The sequence below is a fragment of the Quercus lobata genome, chromosome 11 (assembly GCF_001633185.2).
Source record: "Quercus lobata isolate SW786 chromosome 11, ValleyOak3.0 Primary Assembly, whole genome shotgun sequence".
In the NCBI taxonomy this organism is placed as follows: domain Eukaryota; kingdom Viridiplantae; phylum Streptophyta; class Magnoliopsida; order Fagales; family Fagaceae; genus Quercus; species Quercus lobata.
Window position 1 is genome coordinate 51,627,466 of NC_044914.1, and position 25,652 is coordinate 51,653,117.

The 25,652-nt window shown below is 32.8% G+C and overlaps 2 protein-coding genes across 2 annotated transcripts; both read right to left on the minus strand.

Moving 5' to 3' along the window:
• Positions 1-1,074: 1,074 nt before the first annotated feature.
• Positions 1,075-3,861, minus strand: LOC115967099. Its single transcript, XM_031086180.1, has 3 exons — positions 3,845-3,861; positions 3,492-3,720; positions 1,075-1,560 (listed from the first exon to the last, which is right to left on the minus strand). Exons 1-3 carry the CDS (start codon positions 3,859-3,861, stop codon positions 1,075-1,077), a joined length of 732 nt encoding a protein of 243 aa, XP_030942040.1.
• A 15,452-nt stretch (positions 3,862-19,313) lies between these two features.
• LOC115969558 (beta-amyrin 28-monooxygenase-like) lies at positions 19,314-22,522 on the minus strand. The gene is made up of 3 exons (XM_031089235.1): positions 21,409-22,522; positions 19,827-20,014; positions 19,314-19,726 (listed from the first exon to the last, which is right to left on the minus strand). The coding sequence occupies exons 1-3, from the start codon at positions 22,358-22,360 to the stop codon at positions 19,424-19,426; spliced, it is 1,443 nt and encodes a 480-aa protein (XP_030945095.1). The 5' UTR covers positions 22,361-22,522; the 3' UTR covers positions 19,314-19,423.
• Between the last annotated feature and the right edge of the window lie 3,130 nt (positions 22,523-25,652).

Here is a 25,652-nt window from a genome sequence, read left to right on the forward strand (position 1 = left end):
TGTGTTAAATTTATTTTCTACTGCATTTAACTTAATTGGTGATTTGTTTGTGCTACCACGTTTATTGCATGTAATTGAATCTAATTAATTTTACTTGGCTAAATTAATTTGATTAAGTTACAAAGAGGGTCAATACATTCTTGGCCTATCATTTTTATTGTTAGACGGGAGTAAGCTTTGCAATTAATAGTGTTTACATATCAATAAATTAATGTTTCTCATACTTTTTTTTTTTTTTTCCAAGAGATGCTTGTCACTTTTGGTAATGACTTGAATAGATTCTTCTTTAACAAAATTATGAGTTAAATTAATTTCACCAAACCGAAGCTGGTCTCGTGGAATGAGATGGTAATTATATGTGCCATATTGTTTGTGTACAATGAAGAATTGATTAAGCTACTTGTAGCCCTGAAATCCAACTTTAATAAACATGAAAAACGGGAAGGACAAAAATGAGAAAAAAGAAAAAAGGAAATTCCTATTAAACTGTAGCTATCTGTAAGAAATTGAAGAACCAAAGAAAATAAAGAAGCATATTTGTCTCTTTCACAAATGCCAAGTTGTGGAAATTGAAATTTCAATGGACACGTTGATGGACTCTTTGCAAGGACCACCACAACTATGATATGGGGAAATAATGCTTGTGCCATATAAAGTGGCACAACTTATATCAAAAACTCGCCCACGTGATGAGTTGTAAGTGGTAGAGAGGTGATGGTGGGTTCATGTGGGATCACCTTTTTATTGCTCACAACTTACCACGTGGGTAAGTTGTGGTACAACTTGTGTCACTTTATGTGGCACAAGCATAGCTCTATGGCGGTGATGTTTATTTTACTCAATGAAAGTAATGGATATTTAATTACAAATAAATTATTTTCCCAAAAATGCAATTAGGATGAGTAGGATAATTACAATCTGCTCAGTAATAATACCAATGTTTTGGGTGTCGTTCTTCTTCACAAATATCACAATAATTTTCTCCGGAGTCATTTTCAAGAGTGTATTGGAGAGTAAAAGAATGCTCATGTTGTTCATATTTTGCGCTACTTGGTAGTGTAGCACATTTAAAGTCTAGAGCAAATGCACAATCAGCCAGCGGAATACATAACCTTCGGAATCACAAACACTACATTTCCCGCTTCTTGTTGCACTGGAGAGGATAAGGGGGTGCTCATGACCATCACGGGTCAGCCTATCTGAGGTCAAACTACAGTTGACATCAAGGTCAAAGCCGCATTTGTAACAATTATATGAGAAGTTAATGTCGGAACGAGTACAGGCACTACAAGCGACACCGATATCACTACCATAAGGATTCTTAGAAAGTGTGAGTAGGTGTTGATGAAGAGGGTGCCACTTCTTTCTGGGTAATTCAGCACAGAATTTGTGAAGAACGAAACGACATTGCGTACAATTATAAAATGGAGTCAATATGGGCCTTTTGCACGCATCACACTTGTCGCTATTTTTTAGCTCGTGGGTGAGTGTTAATTCATGTTGACTAAAATGTTTAATTTCTGTAGTTATTTCAATTCCTTCTTCTCCCATAATTTTCTTCTTAACAACGTAAGATAATGAGTCCAACAGATTCAGTAGTTGTTGGCTCAATGGACTCCTTATCTTCATCTTTCGGCACATTTACGTTATCCTCGATTTCACCATCAGCTGCGCAACTGAGGTGGGCAACAAAAGTGCAACTCGAGCAATAGTAAAACCCATATTTTGTGTCCATCTTTTCAACACAAAGTAGACAAATCTGGTGGTCGGGTTGGATCTGATGAAGAGAATGTTAAATATTAGCATTGCAATATTAGCAACGTGATGTGTTATACCATATTGTGTATGCTAGAGTGGATGCGGAAGAGGAAGCATAGAAGAGGAACACTGAAAACACGAGGGTTACGTGGTTCAGCCTTACGGCTTACATCCACGGAGGAATCCCTTAAGGGCTACATCTTTATTGTGTATAAGAGTGTAGTACAATAACCTCCTATGTTACAATGAACCCTAACATAAGTATATATAGGCGACTAAACCCTAGACTACCAGTACAAGCAGGAATGGGCTTGGGCCTATTACATTGGGCTAATATATGTCTAATATATATTTCTAACACCCTCCCTCAAACTCAAGGTGGAAGCTCGATGAAGGCTTGAGGTTGGATAAATATGAGAAGATCACTTGAAGATGCCTTGAAGAATGCCTTTAAAGAAACCACAATGAAGAATGTGCCAATTGACCAATTTCGGGGCTTCAAATGAAGAAACGGAGCCCAAAATTGGAATCTACACGAAAAACTGAGCAAGATAAGCCCTTTTGGAAATTTTGACTTTTGGTCAAAGATCAACGCAAAAAGTCAAAGTCAACTGGTCCAGAGTCAAAGTCAACAGTCAAAGTGCTCACGGGTCAGATCCGGGTGGTCCGGGTCAACGGTCAGCTAGGTGACGTGGTGCTGACGAGACTACACTGCTGACGTGGCTGATGACGTGTCGCTGACGTGGATAGGGCTGATGTGGAGGTGCTTGCATGGCTGTTGACGTGGAGTGATGACGTCATCCCGTGACGTCAGATGACATCAGTAGTAGTTTTCCGGCGCTGGCAGGAGCGTGCGATGTTCATCGACGCGTGGAGGAGAAGCCAAAAACCCAGGTAGCGCGTGGAGGCGCGTGCGACATCGGTTGAAAGCCATATTTCTTCCGTAGGCAGATCGGTCGTCGACATGGCTGATAGGACGGCGCGTGTAGCCAACGGATGAACTACACAATTGGAAATCGTGGCGGCGCGTGTGAGAGTTCCAAGAGCCATTGGTCGCGCGTGGTGGCGCGTGTGGCTACCGTTGGAGGTCGGGTTTCTGGGTTTTGGTCGCGATATGCCGTGGAGCACGTATGTCTTGTTGGTTTCCAGGTGAAGGCTTGATGTGCACAGATTTGATAGGGAGAGACATTGATTGCTTGGATTTGAAGATCTGGACACAGCAGTGAGAGCCATAGCGGCTGCGAGATGCCGTGGAGTCTAGATCCAGCCAACAAGCATGTGACTTTTGATGGTGGTGTGCACGTGAGAATCTTCTTTGCTTGCTAGAGATGTTTGTTTGATGCCAAGAACGGAGTTTGGCTTTGATACCATGTTAAATATTAACATTGCAATATTAGCAACGTGATGTGTTATACCATGTTGTGTATGCTAGAGTGGATGCGGAAGAGGAAGCATAGAAGAGGAACACTGAGAACACGAGGGTTACGTGGTTCAGCCTTACGGCTTACATCCACGGAGGAATCCCTTAAGGGCTACATCTTTATTGTGTATAAGAGTGTAGTACAATAACCTCCTATGTTACAATGAACCCTAACATGAGTATATATAGGTGACTAAACCTTAGACTACCAGTACAAGCAGGAATGAGCTTGGGCCTATTACATTGGGCTAATATATGTCTAATATATATTTCTAATAGAATAAGTGAGGTTGAGAGTGTGTTGGTGACGTACATGTTTGACAGTGCGATGTAAAGAAGCACATATTGGATGAACACAAAATGCGCATGTGAGACATAAGTAGGGCGTGTCCTTGCCTTCTTTGCCACAAGCATCACAAGTGAACGTGATTAACTTCCGTAAGAGGGTCAATGAATGATCATGAATCTGAACTTCCATGGTGTGTGGTAAAGGAGTTAATGAAGCACATCCGAGATGAAGGTTAAAGCTGCAGCTTAAACAACTGCATGAGAAATAGGAAAAGATATATTTTGCGCAGCGGTTGCATTTGGGATCATAAGCATATGGCTGATCTTTAGTAAGAACAAGAGGATGTTTTCGGTGGTGCAAGGGATGGTGCAACTCACGGGATAGCTCGAAACATGATTTATGAAGGTAAAACTGTTTGCATTTTATACAACGGTAGCTAGAATCCAATATTTTTTCCCCGCACAAATAACAACAAAATATTTTTGTCTTCATTTCATAGTAGACCAACGGATGCTCTTGGCAAAAATGTTGAACCTCCATCTATATTTCATGCACAAACAATATCTAATTTGTTTAGAAAAAATAAAAATAAAAAGACTTTATAGAACAAGATTGGGTGGTACCCTGAATCCAAATTTATACATAGGGAAATATTAGAGGATATATAATTATATACCTTTATACAGGATCAGTCTATATTTGAGATGGCATCGCAACCCGCTTTAATGACTCCAATAATCTCCGGTGCTAGCTGATTGATATGGGAAACTAAGGGTCAGCCATGCATTGTGACCAAAAAAGAAATAGAGAGAGGTTCACATATGAAATTTGAAATGGAGTTGATGATCTGTTTTGATCAAGTCTTTTAGTCTGGGAGCAAATTATGCCACCGTATGTGAAATATTTAGAATATAAAATATTTTTTCCCTCTCTAAAATATACTTCGCATTTTCTTTTAAATCATAATTTTTATTTAATTTAGTTATCATAAAAGATATTATAGTTTTTATTTTTATTTTCAATTTTGCAACGTCAAAAGTGAAACTCAATATTAGAATATTTAATTAATTCTTTAAAAGTTTGTGTAATTTCAATTAAGGCTATTCACATGAGAGATGATAAATATTGAATAGGGATTATATTCGAATAACACTTAATTATAAGGTAATTTTTACAAATATTATTTTGCATAATAATTTTTTTAAAGGATAGTTTTTTATGTTTTGAAATATACTAAAACAATTAGGCAAATAGACTTATAATCTATATATATAATAATAGGTAAAGCAGAGAGAAAATCAAATGAATTTTCAAATTGAAATTCAATTAAAGTCTAATTTTGCGCCACGTGTTTCATATAAGTTTTTGAATTTTTGTGCTAAATGAGTTATTGTATCAATTAAGTTTTCTTAATTTTGCTGCTAAATGTGAAAACCAAAGAGATTATAATAAGAACTTGGTTCGGATACAATGCATCCAGCATAAGAACTTTGCTTGGGTACAATGCATCCAGCCATTAAGATGGTAACACATGACTTTTTTTATAGGGATGAAATGCACTAAGTTTGCTATTCATTAAAAGAAAAAGAGAGAGAGAGAGAGAGAGAGAGAGGATATGCACGTAATGAACCAGAGGCTACATATTATTTTAGACATGATACTAATTGCCATACCCCTTACTAATCAATGGAAAGTAAAGCGCTTCTATTTATTGTACAGTTTCTATGAATATTGATCTTAGGTTTTTATAGTTTCCAATGTATATAGTTGAAGTTTTAACTTACACACGACCCTGCCACCGCATTAGCATACACAATTATTCTCACATAAACTTGAAGAGTTGAAGTGCTTGGGTCCTCTGGCGAAGGTTAAATTTTTATTCTAGGTCTTCTTCTTCGCCCTCTTCTGGTAAATCTTTCTCTCTTGTGTTTTCAAATTTTAATGTGACCATTTATAATGATTTTGAGATTACGTGGGTTCAAAGTTATGTTGAAGGATTTGGAATTGTTGGTGGAAGTTTGTCAACGAAACAGTACATCAAACAGAAACCTTATTTTGTTTAATAAAAATTTTGCAAACCTTTGAGCACGCTATTAGCTTATGGTTGTTCTTTTTAATGGTTATGCGTTCGAAGATTTTCTTTAATTTAATAGAATTTGTCTTTTTAATATGAAAAGATATAAGACATTAAACACAATGGAAGGACCGATATAAGCCCAAAAAGACTATAGATCCTTGGAAAACAACACCATCGTCAATTTTGGAGCCCATACATGGCCTAAAACCATCATCAACTGCTCCATCCTTTATTATAAATTTGTATTTTATGTATGTTTTCCTCTCATTTTTTGTGGGCTTAAATTGAGTATATGAAATTTACTTTTTTATATTAGAGTATTGTTACTGGTGCTTTGTCTCCATTTTATTATTTTCCAAGGAAGCATTTCAAGATATTTTCTGCCATTACAAATTGACTCTCTCCATATGTGTCTTTTGATATAATTATGTTTGGATATCTTCATCTAGACCCACTAAAATTAGGGGATTTGAATGGAGGAACAAAAACATCTGGATCTCTTTTGAGACCGTAAGATCCATAGGTCCCCTTTTTTTGTCGATTAAGATTTGTTTTGTTTTTACATTTTGGATATCTATGTACTTCAATTTAAAAAAAAAAAAAAACACTATGTACTTCAATTTGGCTTATGTATCATCATTTTTTATTTAGGAAATTTGACATTAAATGGATTTCTACAAAAGCTGAAGTTTCCTTTACTAATGCTTGACTCTTGAGGAGATTTCCTAATTTTACACGACTAGATCATTGTTAATTTTTCTTCTGTTTCCTTTGAATTAACCACAAAAATATAAATGTCTTGTCTTGACAAATGCACAACTTAGCTGTTAGCAGAAAATAGTTTGATGCAAAGGGAGTAATGCCATTTATTGTTGATGGATTTCAGTTGGATTTACACATATGCGGTTATGAATTTCAGTTTGATATCTTCTTATCCTTTTGACTCTCCAAGGGACTATGCATTTGAAAGTAACTGTAAGGATCAAGTTTTAGAGAAAGGTATTTTGTGGACATGAAATTGACTTCAATGATTTAGTTTTATATCCATTCTACAATTATTAATTTGGATAGGGATTTATAGTAGTCACAGTATCTACAATAGTTATACCTATGATAATATATACATATGGGGTATCCCTAACTCTAAAAATTTGAAATCTTCTATCATTTACTCTGCTACTTCAAGTGACTTGCATATACACATTGGAGATCTGCACTTGCACTCATTAGCATTTTAAAATATAATGGAAAATTGATTTCAGTATCATTTCTTTTCATTGCTAGATGCTATTTTTTTTTTTTTTTTCTTTTTCATGCATTTTTCTTACACAATTTTCTTGAAAAAAAATTTAAACATATATACTTTTTTTTTTTGAGAATGTAAACATACATACTTAAGAGACACATAATGTCATGGAATTGAAAAATGAGTGTGTTTGAGATAGAGATTGTGCATTTAGGGTTTGTTTGAGATTCGCTTATTTTGTTGAAACTGAAAACTTTTTGCTAAAAATATTTTAGATAAAAGTAAATATTAGTTGAAATAGTTCAGTGAGACTCATGAATAATATCAAAAAGTGCAATGGGACCCATGAATAGTAGCAAAAATAAGCTAAATAATAAAATAAGTTGGCAAAAAATAAGCTAACCAAACAGACACTTATTATGTACTTTGTTCTTATTTTATAAAATTTTGAGCTATTCTGGAAGAAGAAGAGAAAATTGCAATCTAATTATTTATGAAATGTTTGCTATTTACTCAATATTACATTTGTTGCCGATATATTAAAAAAAAAAAAAAAAAACACTTTTGAGTCCATTTCCTCACATTTTGAAGGCATGCCATTGTTAGTGTCAAATTGAGGACTTAAGAGTTAGAAAGTTACATTTTGCCTTTTTTTTCCAGTTCCTTTTTATTCTTGGTTGAAACGTTAACATAATAAATTTGTACCTAATTTTTTATATCCACATTTACTTTTTCGGTTTTATGTTATATTTTGGGTTGCTAAGAATCACGGAATATGAAAAGAAGTTTGTAATATTTTTGAGTAAACATTGTGTTTTTTTTTTTTTTTTGGGGTCTCACTCTAGCATCCAAACATAGTATTTTGGTAACTTTTTTTTTTACTTATTTGTATGTTGACTAGATAGATTAAAAAAAGTGGTTTGGGTTGTGTTGGGTTGTGCTTCGCCAGATTGTCAATGACACATTATCTTCTTTCTCTTCTTTTAACCTTGATGGGCTTCTGTTAATATATAAGTTTGTGTTGTACGTAAGCACGAGTTACATGCTAGTTCATGATAATCACCTGATGCAACACTTTGTGTGCATAATTAGCCCCTGGAAGTTAATTAATCAAACAATTGGATTTTATTAAAAATTTAAAATTACATGAGTAATATAACTTTTATAGGACTTTATCTTTTTTTTTAGAGAGTTTCAACATATGACGTCCGCTCCTGATGATAGTTCTTTATCATCAGACCAAGACACCAATAAATTTTTAGTGTAGGCGAGAATTGAACCCAGGTCTCTTATACAACCATCAGAGACTTTACCAGTTGAGTTAATTGGAACCCACTTTATAGGACTTTGTCAAAAGTACATAAGTAATGTAACTTTTATAAAATTTACTCCCTCCGTTCCAGTTTGTTTGTCCTCTATTCTATTTTGGAATGTCCCAAAATATTGTCCTGTTTCTAAAAATAAAAGTCATTAATTTATTAATGTTTCTATTATATCCCTACTTTATTTTCAAAACTATTTGAAAAGAAAACTAATAAATATTTAAAAAATCAATCTAATTGGGGTGCATTTTTAGTTGCCTCATTAAGAATAACTCTTTAAAAAAAAAAAAAAAACTAATAAATTTATTTAAGGTTAGTTTTGTAAACTTATACATTTTTATAAGACAGACAAGACAATAAATGATGTTCCCTTAAAAAATTTGACTTTTCAAACAGGACAAACAAATTGGGACGGAGGGAGTATATTAAATGTAACTAGAACCTAATTAATTTGCCATTAATACATTTCACGGAAGCATATTTTTTTTTTGTTTTTTTTTTTTTTAATGATTAGATAAACTTAAATAATATATATGTTGCGAACTTGGTAACTCGAATCAACTACCTCGACTCTTCCCAAACTCATATGACTCAGGAAGGTTTTAACTCGCCCAACTGTGCAGTGGTCAAAAATATATTGTTAATTCCAATGAATTAACAACTAAAATGAGCCCAAAAATATTGGGATTTAATATTTATATGATAAATTTTAAGCAAGCAAAGCATCCAATACTTCTAAATAATAATAGCAAACCTCTTTTCAAAAAAAAAAACACAAAAATAGTAACAGCAAACCACACACACATACAAACAAACTTGCAAACTCAAACTTCAATACTTACAAGAATAAGAATTTAAGTTTGGCTTCACAACATCCCTCAAGAAGTTTCTAAGTTAATTCCAGTTTTCACTTCTGTCAAAGTTAAGTTCAGCTAATTAAAAACTCATAGAACTAAATGGTGCTACTTTTTCAATATTTTATCAAACTATGATCATGGTGGCAACAACAACAACAACAACAAACTTCTCAAACACAAAAGAAATGAAACAAAGAAAGAAAGAGAAAGGAAACAAGTGAAAATGGAACTTATCCTCATCGACTTAGATTTATGTTTCATCTTCTCTTTTATTATCAACTCTTTACTTTATTTTGTATTGTACTCCTATTTGAACTCCAATATAACATTTCCCTTTTCCCCTAATATTTTCTTACTAACATTTTATTTTTTTCATTCATTTAAGAGACTTTTATCCATCTGTCTTCAAGTTATAAACATATGTGATACTATTTCATAGGGTTGTCATAAAATTTTCGATCTTCTAATTAATAAGTTGCTGTGATCACCTATTTATCATCTTTAAAAACAAAGGAAGAATCGGGTGGGCTTAGACATCCGAAGCTTCCCTCCAAAAGAAAAGAAGAGAATATTCTATTTTTAGCCTCAAGCAAAACCTTATATTTTCATTTTAAGGCGGTCAAATAAGCGGAGAAAAAGTGAAAGAAAAGGCAACATCATAAGCACAAGATAACACCATCAAGCGAAAATATAGAAGACTGAAGAAAATGTGAATGAAAGGCAATAGGACTTGCTATGCAACCTAGGGTCCTATGCTTCTCCCTCTAATATGTTATATTTTCCTTTTCTATATTCTTATTGTCTTAACGTTTCTTATTGCTACTCTCCATGGACCATGCTTCACCATTTGCTTTTCTATATCCTTATTATCATTACATTTTCGTGCACTGACAAGATTTTCCCAATCCTTGTGATTTTTTCATGATAAATGACATTAAGAAACTATAATTTTATCTTTAAGGGAATGTAGAACAAGTTATACAATACACAAAATGCTCTATTAAATAATGTGGGACAATTATCTTTTTTTCTTAGAAAAAAATACACACACACAAGAGAGAGTAAAATGGGTAAAAGGTATTGTAAATTCAAGTGGAAATTAACAATCAAATAGGCCCAAAATTTATTGCATTCAACATCTATATGGAAAATTTAAGCAAGCAAAGCAACCTATTGTTTATGGATGGCAGTAGAAAAACATACACACTTATTAACAAAGTTTTGAAAGCAACCATCACTACTAGTATTAACAAAGTTTTGTTAAAACTATGTTCTTTTGAAGATCATAACTTCTAGTATATATAGGACTCAAGGGTGTTACTTTTTGAGGATAAAACATGGTCCTTATTATTTCATCAAATTATAATCATAACATTGTGCCCAAAAAAAAAATTTCTTCAACACAAAAGGAAAAGAGAAGCAATTAATAGGCTAGGTATTTATGCTTTCCAATTTAGGTTTATATTATGTTTCTCTTTTCTCCGGTCACTTTTTAATCCATGGACAAATTTCATACGAACATTTCTTTTTTAAATGTCCACATAAATATTTTATTTATTCATTTATTTACATATCTCTATTTAGGTTTTTTTTTTAATTTTTTTTATAATAATTTGATATTTACAATAATGGAGTAGATGAGATTCAAATTCTAGTTCTCTTTAGACATGAGAGTAAGAAATGCAATTAAACTACGATACACTTAAGATTCTATCTCTGATCTCATTTTGGATTAGGAATTCTTGAAGTGGAATTTACACAAAAGAGTAATGCTACAGTCACAAACTATTTTACAACATTTTTACAAATTGTTGATGTGACCAACTTTTTATTAGTTTTCATCTAGACTTACCATTAATATCACTTTTTCATATACCAATAATTACTCACCACATCAGCAGTTTGTAAAATTTTTTGTAAAATAGTTTGTATCTCTAGCATTATTCTTACACAAAATTGTAATTTGAAAATTTCATTATTGACTTCCTTTGTTTAGGTTAACAAAAAAGGTAATTCATTTGTTTTGTACAAATTTTAGGCTTGAGATTTTCATCTATTCAAATTGATAAATGCTATGTTCACAACAATTTTACAACATTTTCACAAGAAGGACAAGTTGTTATGGGTTGTTATTATTCGTGGGAAAAAGAATAATTTCAATGACAGGTTTATATTAGAATTAATAACAACTTACTACCTATGTTTTATTATGAAAATATTGTAAAAACGTTGTAAACGTAGCACTTCTCATTCAAATTCCAAGTTCAAATTCTATAGAGGAATGCATCATTTAAAAATTCTACCAACATTACTATAGTCATCCCACCAACCAATCCATAATTAATGCTCTTATGGGCAAAACTAAATAAATGCTATTGGGCACTCAAATTTTTAAAGTATCAAATTTTAGCCTTATATTTCAATTTAATTTTGCAACATGAATATTGGTGCCCCAAATTTTCATATTTCTTATATAAGCCTCTTAAGTTTGTTTATAAAAGTCTAGTTCAATCCTTATTTATTCTTTAAAGTATTGTCCTCCCACCACCACCATCATTGTCATTGTCAATGTTGTTGCCACAATCGCCACCACTAGTCAATATCGTCGCCACTATCTCCACCACTGCTCATAGGCATTGTCAACATGGCAACCACTAACATAATGATACATACCATCTGTCATTAAGTCATTGTCACCATCATTTCCATTGTTATTATAACTACAACAATATTCTAAAATTGCCCAAAACAAAAAACCCTCTAAATTTTTAAGATATACTTGACTAATCAATATAAATTTAAATTAATATATTTAAATATCCCATTATTTTGAAAATTTTAAGAAATTTTCGGAGCCATGTTTTTTAGCATTAAGATATATTAACACCATTATGTGAAAATTCAAAGAGAAGAAAAAGAAGTAAAGTAATGGAATTCTATTTATTTATTTATTTGATTGGGGAATTCTAATTTGTTAAGCAAACTATAGATTCATATGCTTCTTTGTGTATCATCCGTTACCTTTTCTTTATTATATTCATACTTTCTATAACATTCCCTTCACTGGCAATATTTCTTAGTATTTTTTGTGATTCTTTATAGATTTGAAGAAAATAATAAATGCATTAAGAATTCAAGAGAATTTATGGAACTATACTTTTTATCTTTCCTTAGAATATATTCAATTATTTCCAATAAAAAATGGATTATTCTAAACTTGAAAAGTACACTAGTAGCTAGCTATACTAGTTGGTAACTTGAACATTTTTTATTTCTTTCTTTATGGTTGAGAATTGGTAACTTTGAATTTTTTTTTAAATAATTTAATTGTTTCAATAAGTGGGGAAAGAAGAATTTGAACTTCAATTCTCTTGATAAAGGAGACCAATAAATTACAAAGACTCTTACCGCTTGAACTTTTAGTACTATAATAGTTTTGCTTCAAAACTGTATGGGTTTTGTTAGGAGTAATATTTCTAAAGTAGGACAACACTTGAGCTAGTTTTTCCATTTTGTTTTTTGCTTCCTCATTGAAAAAACATAAGCATCGTATGTCTAGAACAGAAAGGAAAAGAGCTATTGCCTTATGCCTAAAGTTATATTAAATTGGCCCTAGGTCCAACCCTTCTAACAATCAACTTGTTTTTCTTAAGTTTCAGGCTCTTTCAACTTCGCACGATCCATATGAAATAGTCCAGCTGTGGTCCTGTACTTACGCCTAGGTGCTACGTAGTACGTACGCGTAAAATTTGTTTAGGATAAAATACAAAAATCACCCCTAAGAATTAGGTTAATGCCATTACTAAGTACTACTAAACTTTTAAAAAAAATCCAATTTGTTACTTAAGTCCAAATGACACTTTATACCATTTGAAAGTTTCATGCTCCTTTAGGTTCTCTACTTTCTTTCAACAGCTTATCTTGTCTATGTTATGCCAATAATAGAGAAATGCAGTCAGAGACTAAGATGAAAGCAATAGTAAGGGATTTTTGAATGGTGTTAAATGACGTTTTTGCTTAGAGAGCATATTGGATAATTTTTAAAAGCATCTAGCATTAGCCTAAACCTCAAGGTTAATTTTTTGTATTTTATCCATTTCTTTAAATAATACAACAATAATTGCATGCACGAATCTTTTTATGACTAATGGCAACAAATCTTCATTTGGCGACTCCTTTGATGAGTGGAAACTCTAGAAACTTTTATGCGTTCTTCTAAGAATGTCAATTCACGATCCTTCTTCATGATTTCCATGGATTAATTGTGCTTTGACTATGTGTATTTGATGTTGGAATGTTGTTTGATCAAGATTTTACCTAGATAAACTAGGACTTTGATTTTGATTCTTTAATGTGATTATTTTGTGTGAAGTTTTTGTATGAAAGATTTGTTATTAAAGTTGTACTACAACGATGGATTTGTCAAAAGTTTCATTGAATAAAAAAAAATTGTGTAATATTATTTAAAGAACCTCTCTCTCTCTCTCTCTCTCTCTCTCTCTCTCTCTCTCTCTCTCTCTCTCTATATATATATATATATATATATATACACATATATTCAATTCAAATTGAGATTCTCACTATTCTAAAAGACAAAGCAAACATCTATTTGTCCCTTTCTTCGCTTGGACCTAAAACAATGCAAACTAAATCTTTTATTACCTCCATTTATAAAGAGAGAATGATGAATATAAATAAGCTATTAGGAATTGGTATTCTAAAAGACAAAGCAAAAATCTATATATCCCATTCTTCCCTTGGACCTAAAGCAATGCAAAGCAAATCTTTTATCCCTCCATTTATAAGGAGAGAATAATGAGTATAAGTAGGCTATTAGGAAATGGTATTCTAAAAGACAAAGCAAACATCTATATATCCCATTCTTCCCTTGGCCTAAAGCAATGCAAAGTAAATCTTTTATTCCTCCATTTATAAGGAGAAAATATTAGCTTTAAGGTACAGTAAATGTCTATCTTTAAAACAATATTTATCCTTGTATATGCCTTATTTTGTAACTTTAGAAAATTTATTTTTTGAATAAATTTGGCAAAGGGAAAATTTTTCGAAAATTGATGTAGAAAAAAAAAAAATATAATCACATATTGTCACATTTGGGGTCAAGGACAACAAAGTATTTTTCTGGATAAGAATTGGAGTTCTTGAATGGTCTTGTGAAAAACTTAATTTTGATTGATTAGATTTTGGTCTTAAAACGCATCAAAATGAATGAAATTGCAATATTTTAATTTCCCTTGGGCGAACCAATTAAAATCAACCCAATGCTTGGTTTTCATTAGTTCAATCAGAAGACTTATCATGTTCTTGCAGGCACTTGATAATCCTGCAAGAAAAGTTTAGAATTTTTATATTAAAATTAATTATATGTTTGATTGTAATGTAATTTAAGATTAAATGAGCCCAATATCATTTGGAGTAAATCCTTAGGAAACCAATCTCATTCAGGCTCAATCCCTGATTTTGACTCCTAATTATTTTTTAGGGAACTTTTACAGACGTTTATTAGACCTTAGCACTTCAGTTGGGCTTAATTGTATTTTAAATTTTTGTGTGATTATTCTTGTTCAAATATTTGTAGACATCTACCATTAACCCTACATCTTACTTCAGCTTAAGAAAGTAGGAAATTTTGTTTGTAATTCATAATCAGTTACTGCAAAACATTACTAAATTTGATTCAAGGAATATAAACTTTGGATTCTTTTGCGGTGAGTACTTGTAGCTCATTCTCTATGGGACTTGTGTCTTTTCAGATTTGGAACCCTAAGATTTCGTTGAGCTGAATAGCTAGGCACGTAAGACAATTATTTGGGAAAAGTTATGGATTAATTTAGAAAATATTTGGCATAAATGCACTTTTAGTCCTTATATTTTGGTTTTTATCCATTTTGGTCACTACATTTCCATTTCACTACTTTTAGTCTCTAAACCAATTAACGTGTATTATTTTAGTCATTTCTGTTAGTTAACAGATGAAAATAACTGAAATAACTAATGGAGGGATTAAAATATTATTAAAAATTTACTGTAGCACTCATTAGATTAAAAAAAAAAAAAAAATCAAGATCTATGTTCATCTTCAACAAGAACACCAAAGAACACAGACCCAAATTTTAAACATAAGAACACATGCCCAGATTTACTTGCATTTTCTTGCCCTTTCTTGTCAACCAAACACAAACACAAACACAAATCGACCTCTACCAAGAACACAAACACAAACCTAGCAGTAGATCTTCTTAGATTTTCTCAAACCACAAAACCCAGATATACAAAATCACAACTCAAACCCAAATTTTCTCATCTTTCAATCAACAATGAAACCTCCAGCAAATAAAATTCATAAACCCAGAAACCAAATTCATAAACCCAGAAAATTTAGCATAAAAACACCATAAATAAATAAATAAAAAATCATAAATTCCAAAGCCCCCATCCTCAAACCCAAGCAACACGATCTCTGATCGTGCCCAACCTTCGTTGGTCTGATCGTGCCGTAGGTTCAGGCCTTAGCCTTACTGGACCGTCATCGTCTTTGCCACATATCTACACCGCCGAGAAGCTAACACGATCTCTGATCTACAAACCCAACCAAAGCCTCAAAGCTAACACCGATCCTTAAAGCCGAGAAGCTAACACGATCTCTGATCTACAAACCAATCTCGTCGCCGTCACCTCCTTCAGACCCACCCACTGATCTCACCGCTGTCAGACCCTCTTGCCCATCTTGCCACTGTCAAACCCACCCGCCCATCTCACCTCTTTCAGACCCACCCACCAATCTGTGGTCATTTACCTCTCTCTTTCTCTCAATCTATCTCTCCTTCTCCCTCTCTCACTATCAATGCTTATTTTTTAGGAAGACTGAATTTTTTTTGTTATGTATTTTTGTTGATTTGGTTTATATATTCAGATTTCCTATTATAATATTAAAGTAGAGGGTCTGTGTTCTTGTTGAAGATGAACATAGATCTTGATTTTTTTTTTTTTTTCTAATCTGATGAGTGCTACAGTAAATTTTTAATAATATTTTAATCCCTTCGTTAGTCATCTCAGTTATTTTTGTCTGTTGACTGATGGAAAGAACTAAAATATCACGCGTTAATTGGTTTAGGGACTAAAAGTGGTGAAATGGAAATGTATGGACCAAAATGGAAAAAAGCCAAAATATAGGGACTAAAAGTGTATTTACGCCAAAATATTTTTAAAAACATTTTAAGAGAAAAGAGGAAAGTAACTAACTTTTTCTTTATTTTTTTATTTTTTATATTTCTCATGAAAATGGTATTAATTTTTTGTTAACAAATGCCCTAAGCGCCCCCCCCCCCCCTCCCCCCGGGCGGGGGTTTTTACTTTTAACTCCTTAAAGTTCCTTATTTGCCAAATTGACCCCTAAGACTAACTTACGTTAGCTCCTATGGATGAAAAAATCACATGACCATATTAAGAAAACAATAACTAATTCGTTCTACTGGTTACATAATGGTCACATGATTTTTATGCTATATATAAGAGTTAACGAAAGTTATCTCAATGGTCAATTTGATGGATATGGAAACCTCAAGGGGTTATAACTTTATAAGCTATAGAAAAAAAAAATGTAACATATAAAGACACACTTAAACCTAAAAGGCATAAACCCAATAGATGTGTTCAGTTATGTTATATTAACTATTCATTCTTCTTATCATTATTCAGTGTGAGACTTCACTCACATGTATAACCCAACAATCTCCCCCTCACGTGTGAATTTTTGCCTCTCTGTGGGCTTCAAGACCTCTCTTTGTGGACCATGAACAAGTCTTACTCTCTCTCCCTTGCCTAATGGGCCTTTCCCTTCACTAGTGCATCATCCATGGGCCTCTACGTGTCAAACCCGCATGTCATTTATCCTCTATGGGAACCTCGCATCTCATTGTTGTTTAGCACCATTGGCAATAATACTCATTTCTTAGACCTTTTCCAAGAAATGAGTACACACCCTATTCCTACTCCAACTGCAAAAGGAATCTCGTTAACCTTGCCTCCTTTATTCCACACACCACCGCGGGTTTTGATACCACTTTTTGTAGAGATAAACACCTTGAGGACATTCCTTAAATAATTAATATAATATATAGAGACACATTTTAACCCAAAAGACCTAAACCCAATGGGTATGTGCTCAATTATATTATATTAACTAATCATTCTTTTAATCATTATTCAATGTGGGACTTCACTCTCAACTTTGTCTTGTAAATTTGTTAATAAACATGAGCTTAAACTTGTCTTGTTAATTTGTTTATAATAAACATGAGCTTGAAATTTTTTATTAAATGGCTTCATTCTCAACTTGCTTTTGTGTGAGTTTGTTATTGATAATGGAGGTGAAGTTCTTTGATCTTAAGAAGCTAAGGTGGAAGCAAAGTGCTGATGTTTACAAGTCCAAGAAATTACTATATTTAAGTTTTGCTCGTATATATACACACATGCGCACACACATATCTAAGTTTTGCCCATAATGGAGGTATTGTATTTAAATTTTGCCCAAATGTGTGTCTATATATATATATATATACATATATATACACGTGTGCACACACATATAGTAAAATTTACACATTACACATTATACTTACGTCAAGTGGGTCTCAAATCGAACAGCTTACCTTCACAATCTGGACAGCTTACCTTCTGGCTGACTGGGTTGCTAGCTTCGCTGTTGGATTAGTCTTTGAGAGTGAAGAGAAATATACTTCTGGTCATGACAAAGTGGATGATACTGGTCTTCTGATGTTGTGGGCACCTTTCATTTTATTGCTGGTTGGTGGGTAGGATAGAATAACTTTCGCAGTGCAGGATAATGAGTTGTGGCATTGGCACTTGATTTGGCTAATTCTCCAAACTCTCCACCACTGGTTTTTTGTTTATTCAATCAATTCACCCAAACAGACTATGGATCCCTACACTTCTCCTCCTTCTCCCTGGAATCATCAAGTATGCTGAGCGGACGGCTGCATTGTATCTTGCAAGTTTGGAGAGTTTTGGAATATCTGTACTTGAAGAACCGAACCCGGGACCCAATTATGAGAGATTAATGAAAACATACTCCACGTTCAAAGAGATGGGTCTTCCTATAAAATATGAATGTCTCTAAGACAAAGAAGCAAGAGAATCCCAGGTGGGCAAATTCATTACAAGAATGGTGAAGGAGGGGAAGTTGGACAACCGTGAGCTGGTGCAGTATACTTATGGCATGTCAAATATGTACAAGGGACTCATTGTCAATGTCATGTTTAGCTCTAGTGAGCATAAGGAGAGTCGAGACTTCTTCTCTAAAAGAGATGCAGAAGATACATTGAGAATGTTAGAGATCGAACTCAACTTCTTTTATGATCTTCTCTAAAAAATTTTCCGGGCTCTAACACTGCGTCACTAGATTACTATCATAAATATTCTTATAACTATAAGAGGTCCCCCCCCCCCCCCCCCCACACACACACACACACAAAAGAGTATGGTAGAATTTCCCATAAAATCAATGTGTGTTTGTTCTTCCCTAATTCGGCCAAATATGTACTTGGTAATGCAAGAAAAATAATGTACAAGATTTAGACGATAAATAAAAATTTCTTTATTCCAGGAACTCTAAATATGTGTACATCCAAGTTCTGGAGAAATTATAAGGTTCTCATGGTGGACAAGTGATGTGGTCCATCATTCCACTAAAAGACTCCCACTTATTTAAAATTGTTGAGTTAATTTTTTTTTTTTAAACAGAAACTAATTATAGACTTAGCAATTTTAAACAAATGAGAGTCTTTTAGTGAAATGATGGACAAATGACATGGTTCACCAGAGGACTGTATAATTTCTCAAAGTTCGGGTACTAGTAGTTAGTTTTATTGAATCAACAATGAGCACAAATATACTCCCCCGGAGAAAAAAAATAAAGCATAATTGAAATTAAGAGGGGGACTCATTAATGTTAGAAAATGCTAAAGTTGTTACCAATTTTATTACCAAAAGCTTATAAATTGATATTGCAATGAATGTTTCTTTTTGAGTTATTTTAATAACATAACAATCAAATTTTTGCATTACTTTTTTTTTTCTTTTTATGATTGATGACATATCAATTGATAAGCTTACATCCAAGAATAAAAAGAAATAAATAAATGCTAAGCACATACGATTTTTTTTTTTTTTTTTTGAGTAAAAAGCACATATGATTGATATTGGGATATTACAATTTTTATTACATGAGACTTATATATTGATATGTCACAAATCATAAAAAAGTAATTCAAACATTCATTTATTATGTTATTGAAATGGCACAATTTACATTTATTGCTAGATAGATTTTACCAATTTTACAGTAAAATTGGTAGTAGATTTAACATTTTCCTATATAAAATTTGTGTCAATCAATTAATGTTTGACTCAATCTATTATTTATGACCATGAGGCTTAAGGTAAATTGGAAGACCATTAACCGGAATGGGTGATATATTGAAAGACAACTTTTCATCTAGAATTGCTTTCTCCCACTTGAATCTTGTCACCACATTATGCATAAACACTAGTATTTCTAATCGAGCATACTCCCTCCCAGGACACATTCGAGGTCCTCCTCCAAATGGTACAAAAGTGTAAGGTTCAGGTCCATTCCCTTCAAATCTTGAAGGATTAAATTTCTCCGGATCTTGAAAGTATTTGGGATTTTTATGTGTCGAATATGGAGTCCAAAATGTCTGCAAAATATATGGATTAACACTAAGAATCACCATTATAACATAGAGAATTGATGTATAATTTAGCTCATGTACTGGTAACTTGGTAAGTGTCACATACCTTCCACCCTTTGGGAATAGTAAAATTTGTGTAAGTGAAGTCATTTACAACCTCTCTAAATGTTCCTTGAGTAGGTGGTGTTAGCCTCATAGACTCAAGTGCCACATTCCAAGAGTACTTCATCTTGCTAATGTCGTCCCAATTCAACAAATCATTCGGGCCTTTAGATATTGCAATTCCCATTTGCTCTGTTTACAAATAAGGCCCACTTTTTCATTAGATTAATCATTCGAAATTTCATTTATAAGTTATGTCACTTGTCTGAAGGCATATAGCATACCAAACAAAGTTTCTATTTCTTCTTAGGGAGCCACAGTAAGGTTTTGCATCTATAGTGTGTATGTAGATGTATTGATAATGCTAGACCATTTAATAATTTTATATTAGATATGTATTTTGATAAATGAACCATTAAATTATATTTTTTTCCTTATACCTTATATTTGTCCAAAATATCAAGATCATCATAGATCAATAATTGTCTTATTTTTAAAATATTTTCAAAACATAGGTTATGGATCGAATAATAAATCACATAAGTTATTGATCAAATAGTACATAACATTCGATTAATATGTAATTTGACATGCATGTTAAAAAGTACAAAAATGTTTAATTTAAAGGTGGAAATTTTCATATTTTAATCCAAGAAGAAGTTATTAAGCAGTGCTATATTAACAAAGATATACACCAAATTTAGTTGAATATATACATATAGAAAATATGAAAATGAATTCTAAACTGAAATTGTTGTTGATCCCCAACCGCAATACAACATTATACTATCGAAAATTGTTAAATGGTAGAGACACTAGTACTATTGATAAAGTTTATTTTATACTAGGAAACAACGCCAGCCCAAGATAGTTTGAGGCTGCACAAATTTTAAAGGAGTTTTTTTATATTTCACTTAATAAATATTTAATTTATTTTTTTATTATATATTTTTTATTTCAATTTATTATTAATTCTTACTTATTATATAGGTTTTACGAACTGACATATCACCAATAAAAAAAAAATTATTCAAACATTCATTTATTATATTGTTTAAATAACATCGATGATCATATTCATGTCACATTAGTTTATAAATTTTTTGTTGTAAAATTTGTATTAGCTTTAGCATTTTTCATTCACTTAATGCTGATTGGGTTATATTTCTATTAATTTTTTTTTTTTTTTTGTTAAAAAAATGCTAAACTTACGACAAATTTAACTACAAACAACTTACAAACTAATGTGACAATAAGGTGGCATTTTAACAACAGAATCAATTGAGTATTAAATTATCCGCATATCAATTTATAGGACCTATGTAATCAAACTAGTAATATTCTAACATAACTCTAATATTTTAAGACTTCTTAAGCATAGAAAAAAAAAAAAAACATGTAACTCACATTTTTTATTTTTTATTCCTTAATTACCCAAAAAAAATAATAAAAAACCCTTACCGCCCTCATACTTTGGGGCCTTAGGCCATGGCCTAAATGGCCTAGGCCGCCGGCCCTGCTAGGAAAGAAGTGTAGCTTAATTGTAATTTAATTGAAAGAAGCCAGGGTTAAGTGTTGAGAAGTACCTTTGAAGACCTCACTGTAAACATGAGGAAACTCTGCTAGATACTTCAACACAAATGTGATAGCTGAATTTGTGGAATCATGGCCAGCAATAAGTAAGGACATAATTCTACTAGCAATCATCATCTCATTAATAGCTTTTCCTTGCTCATCTAATTCAAGGAGCGAGTGAGTCAAAAAGTCACGAGCAACTGTCCCATTATTCTCGGATAGCTCCTTCTTCCTCTGTTTGATGACTTCTAAAATCTCCTGGCGAATAACTTTGCCTTCTCTTATGGCACGGTTGAAGGTTGTGCCTGGTATATTTATAGGCACAGACAGTAAACCATGCATGATAATGGCAAAGTGATCAGCAAATTTTGTCACATGGCTGTGATTTGTGACATTTAAAAAAAACCTACAAGCCAATGCAAAGGTATATTTCATGGAGAGTGGATAAACTTTGACTTTTCTGTAAGGAGACCACTGTGTCTCCAAGTGTTCCTTTGCCATGGAGTCCATGATGGGTATGAAATGTTGAAGAGCTTCGGGCTTGAGAAATTCAACCACGGACCTCCTCATTTGAGCAAAATCTTTTTGGGCTACATCTTCAAGAAGTTCAGGAGAAGATATAATTTTTAGCATGGAGCGTGGCCACCAAGTGGAGAGATTTTTTTTATCGTTGTAGAACAGTGACTTGTTTGCTGAAGCACCACAAAACACAACCATGTTCTCACCAAACAGTGAGGTTTTGAAGAGATCCTGTGAATATTTTCTCATTCTGTCGTTAAAAAAGCTCTCTTGGGTTCCTCTTCTTCTAGCCGTGGCAAATTCCAATGTTTCTCCAATGACAGGCCATCCTTTTGTACCAGGTGGCAACTTGGCATGATTGGATTTTTGTTTATATATAAGGAATATGAGAGAGACCGAAATACATAGGATTACAAGGTGAAGCAAGTTTGGGAAGAAATCCATACCAACTTCCACAATTACAGCAATGAGCAAGACGTGAAAAGGTGATGGACAAGCTCTAGCAAGTTTAGCTAGGATATATATAGGAAAAGAAGAGTGCTTGCATTTTCTAGAGACTGAAAGATTTTAGAGAAAAAGGTTAGAACCTAAGAGTACCACTTGAATTTTTGTTGTATTAATTGTTATTTTGGTATATGCAGTACTGTTTTGAACTATAATGTTTATCATATGCTCAGAGTTTAATTTTCTCAAAAGACTTATTACCAGTTTTTAGTGAAGGTTAATCAGAAGCCACATTTTCATTGCTTGCCACGCATTCGACCTGATCTGACCAAGGATCACATGCATTGGTAACCCAACTTTGAAAACCAATCTGACTCTCCTCACTACGAACAAGCCGTATATCTTGTTTCAGTTCTCTTATCTGACAATATCTTGTGATTTTGATTTGCTTTTGAGTTTTGATATGATTTGGTTTGGTATCCAACAATACAAAATTATTATTTTTACTTTCAACGAATAACTCTTGGCCTACCAAACAAAATGATTGATATCCGACAATACATCTTGAACTGTGTATCAATGCATGAGATAATTGGTCAGGGATAAGAGAAACCCATTCCCACTTGAAAGTGTACAGACTTCAGATTGTGCAATCCAGCAATGTCATGAAATAAATATGGTCGTGGACCCATGCATATGAGCAATGAAATAAAGCAGTCCCACTTTGGATTTTCATATCATATATTGAGATGTGGACCCATGCATATGAGCAATGAAATAAAGCAGTCCCACTTTGGATTTTCATATCATATATTGAGATATTACTTCTTGTCCTAAATTATTAGGCTTTATTTATTTTTCTTTTCTTTTTTTAATAGAAGGGGCTTATTTCGTTTTGGATGTACCAAATTATTCAAAATAATTTTTTAACATGCTTTATAATTTATTTAAAAAACCAATATATTTATTAATAAATTTTAAATAAATGAGTTTTTTTTCCTGTTGAGAAAATTAAATAGTTGTGAAAATTTACATATTTTTATGTAAATGATATACATCAAATGATTTCCTTCCAAGGTTTGATTTTAAAACATGAATAATAAAATAGGACAGAAGGACTATTTATCATGAGAAATCTCTCTTTAAAATATAAAAATTAATAAACCCAATAGTTATTTTATATATTTTTATATAAATGATATACATCAAATGATTTCCTTCCAAGGTTTAATTCTTAAAACATGACTTTAAAATAATAAAAATGAATAAACTCAATAGATAAAATTTAAAAGTTCTTTTTTTAGAATCACTTACCATAAAAGTTAAAAGTTAAAAGTATTTATTACTTGGTTAAAATAATATGATAAATCTTTATTCGGTTTTCTATCAAGCTTAGGCCCTTTATTAGGGGTGTGCGCAGGTCGAACTGGGCGGGTAAATGCCAATTTTTCTATCTAATCTGCCACTAGCAAGTTGCGAAAATTCCAATTTGCTACCAACCTACCAAAGTCTAAATCCGGCGGATTGGTTACAAATTTTGGTGGTTTCAACTCAGCGGATTAGGTGGGTTGGGTAGGTTGATGTTAACAATATTTTTTTAAAAAATAATATCACAAACTTCAATTTTTTATTAAATAATCTCAAAATATAACTAATGCACGAAAAAAAACTAAAGGTAGATTTCAATGAATAATCTCAATTCTAACATAAACATAGGGTCAATGAAAAAGAGATATATCATCTCTAGCAAAAGTAGTCTCTACCTCACAACTTAGGAAATTAAAAAATAGTAGGCTCTACCTTACAACTTAGGAAAATTAAATCAACAAACTCAAAGTCTTAACGTTTCCAAAGTCACATCAAGGATTAAAAATAAAAAATAAAAAATTAGACAAAGACAAAGAACTAGATGATCTATATTCTTATGTAATATATAACATATTTAACTTGAATATACAATGAACTACTTGAATATACAAAGAATCTGCCTGCTAGAATGGCTTTACTTGTAATATTATAATACATTTTATAATATATAAACGGATCAAATGACACAAACCAAAATAAAAAAGACAAAAAAGAATTAAACAATAGAAGACAATAACGCAAGTACGTACCTTTGTGATTGTTGGTGAAGAATTGAAATAATAAGAAATAGGCTTCAAAAAGGTTAAAGAAGAAAGAGAAAGGGAAAGACAGTGGTTGAAGGTGAAAGCCAAAAGTGAAAGGTGAGAAGAAAAAGTGAGACCTAGAGCCACAAAGTGTATACTATATACACAGCTAAAGTAAATGGGATAGGTGGTAGGTAGGGTGTTTAGGTTTCAATGTTGACTTTTTAAATTTTCTTTAAGGAATTTTTTGAGGGCCAGTTCTATTCAGGGAATTGATTATTGATTAGTTGTAAAAATTTATTAGGTGAATTGATTAACTTTAAATACTTAACAATCTGAACTAATATATTTTATTTTTTATGTATGTATAATTAAGCGGGTGGATCAAGTTGTAACGGGTTGGCAATTTTTCAATCCATAACCCAATTCAATCCGCAATTTTGAGGTTCTAACCGCCCCAACCCAAATCGCCTAATTTAATGACCTATATGGGGCAGGCAGATCGAGTGCGGGTCAGGCGGGTTAAGCGGATATTTTGCACACCCCTACCCTTTAACATGATGGTCTTTTCGAAGCTGGGTCTACAACTCAGTTTTCTTTCATCACTCATGGGAGAGGAGCAAACATGTGAAGGTAAAGTGTGAATGAGAAGTTACATGAAAGAGGAATGAAGAAAAAAGGACGACATAAATGAAAAGAGAGAAGAACAATTAAATAGTGTCATGTGAAGAAACTTTGTTTGGATGGGAACTACAAATCAACAACTAGGTCAAGGATTTGGTCCATTTGGATAATATCCGTGAGGGGTGGGTGCATTCTTTTTGCAGAGGTAAGGAGCAAATCCACGTGTATTGAATTAGTGTGCGATCTGGTTAGCATCATACAGGTGGAAGGAAAAAGCTTGGAGGAGTTTGCCATGATTGCGTGGTTAATATGGATTCGAAGAAACAAATTGAGACACAACAAACCAACCTTGCCAGTTTCGAAGCTTGCCCAATTTGCCTTGACCTTGTTACATGAGTTCCAACAGGGTAAGCAGTGGAAAGAATCCCAAACGAGAGCTAGACCAGTGCGGTGACAGCCTCCACCAGAGGGCTCAGTGAAAGTAAATTTCAGCAGGCGGTGTTTGGGGAGGAGCAAGCGGGAGGCATTGGGGTGGTCTTTCACAGCAATGAGGTTAG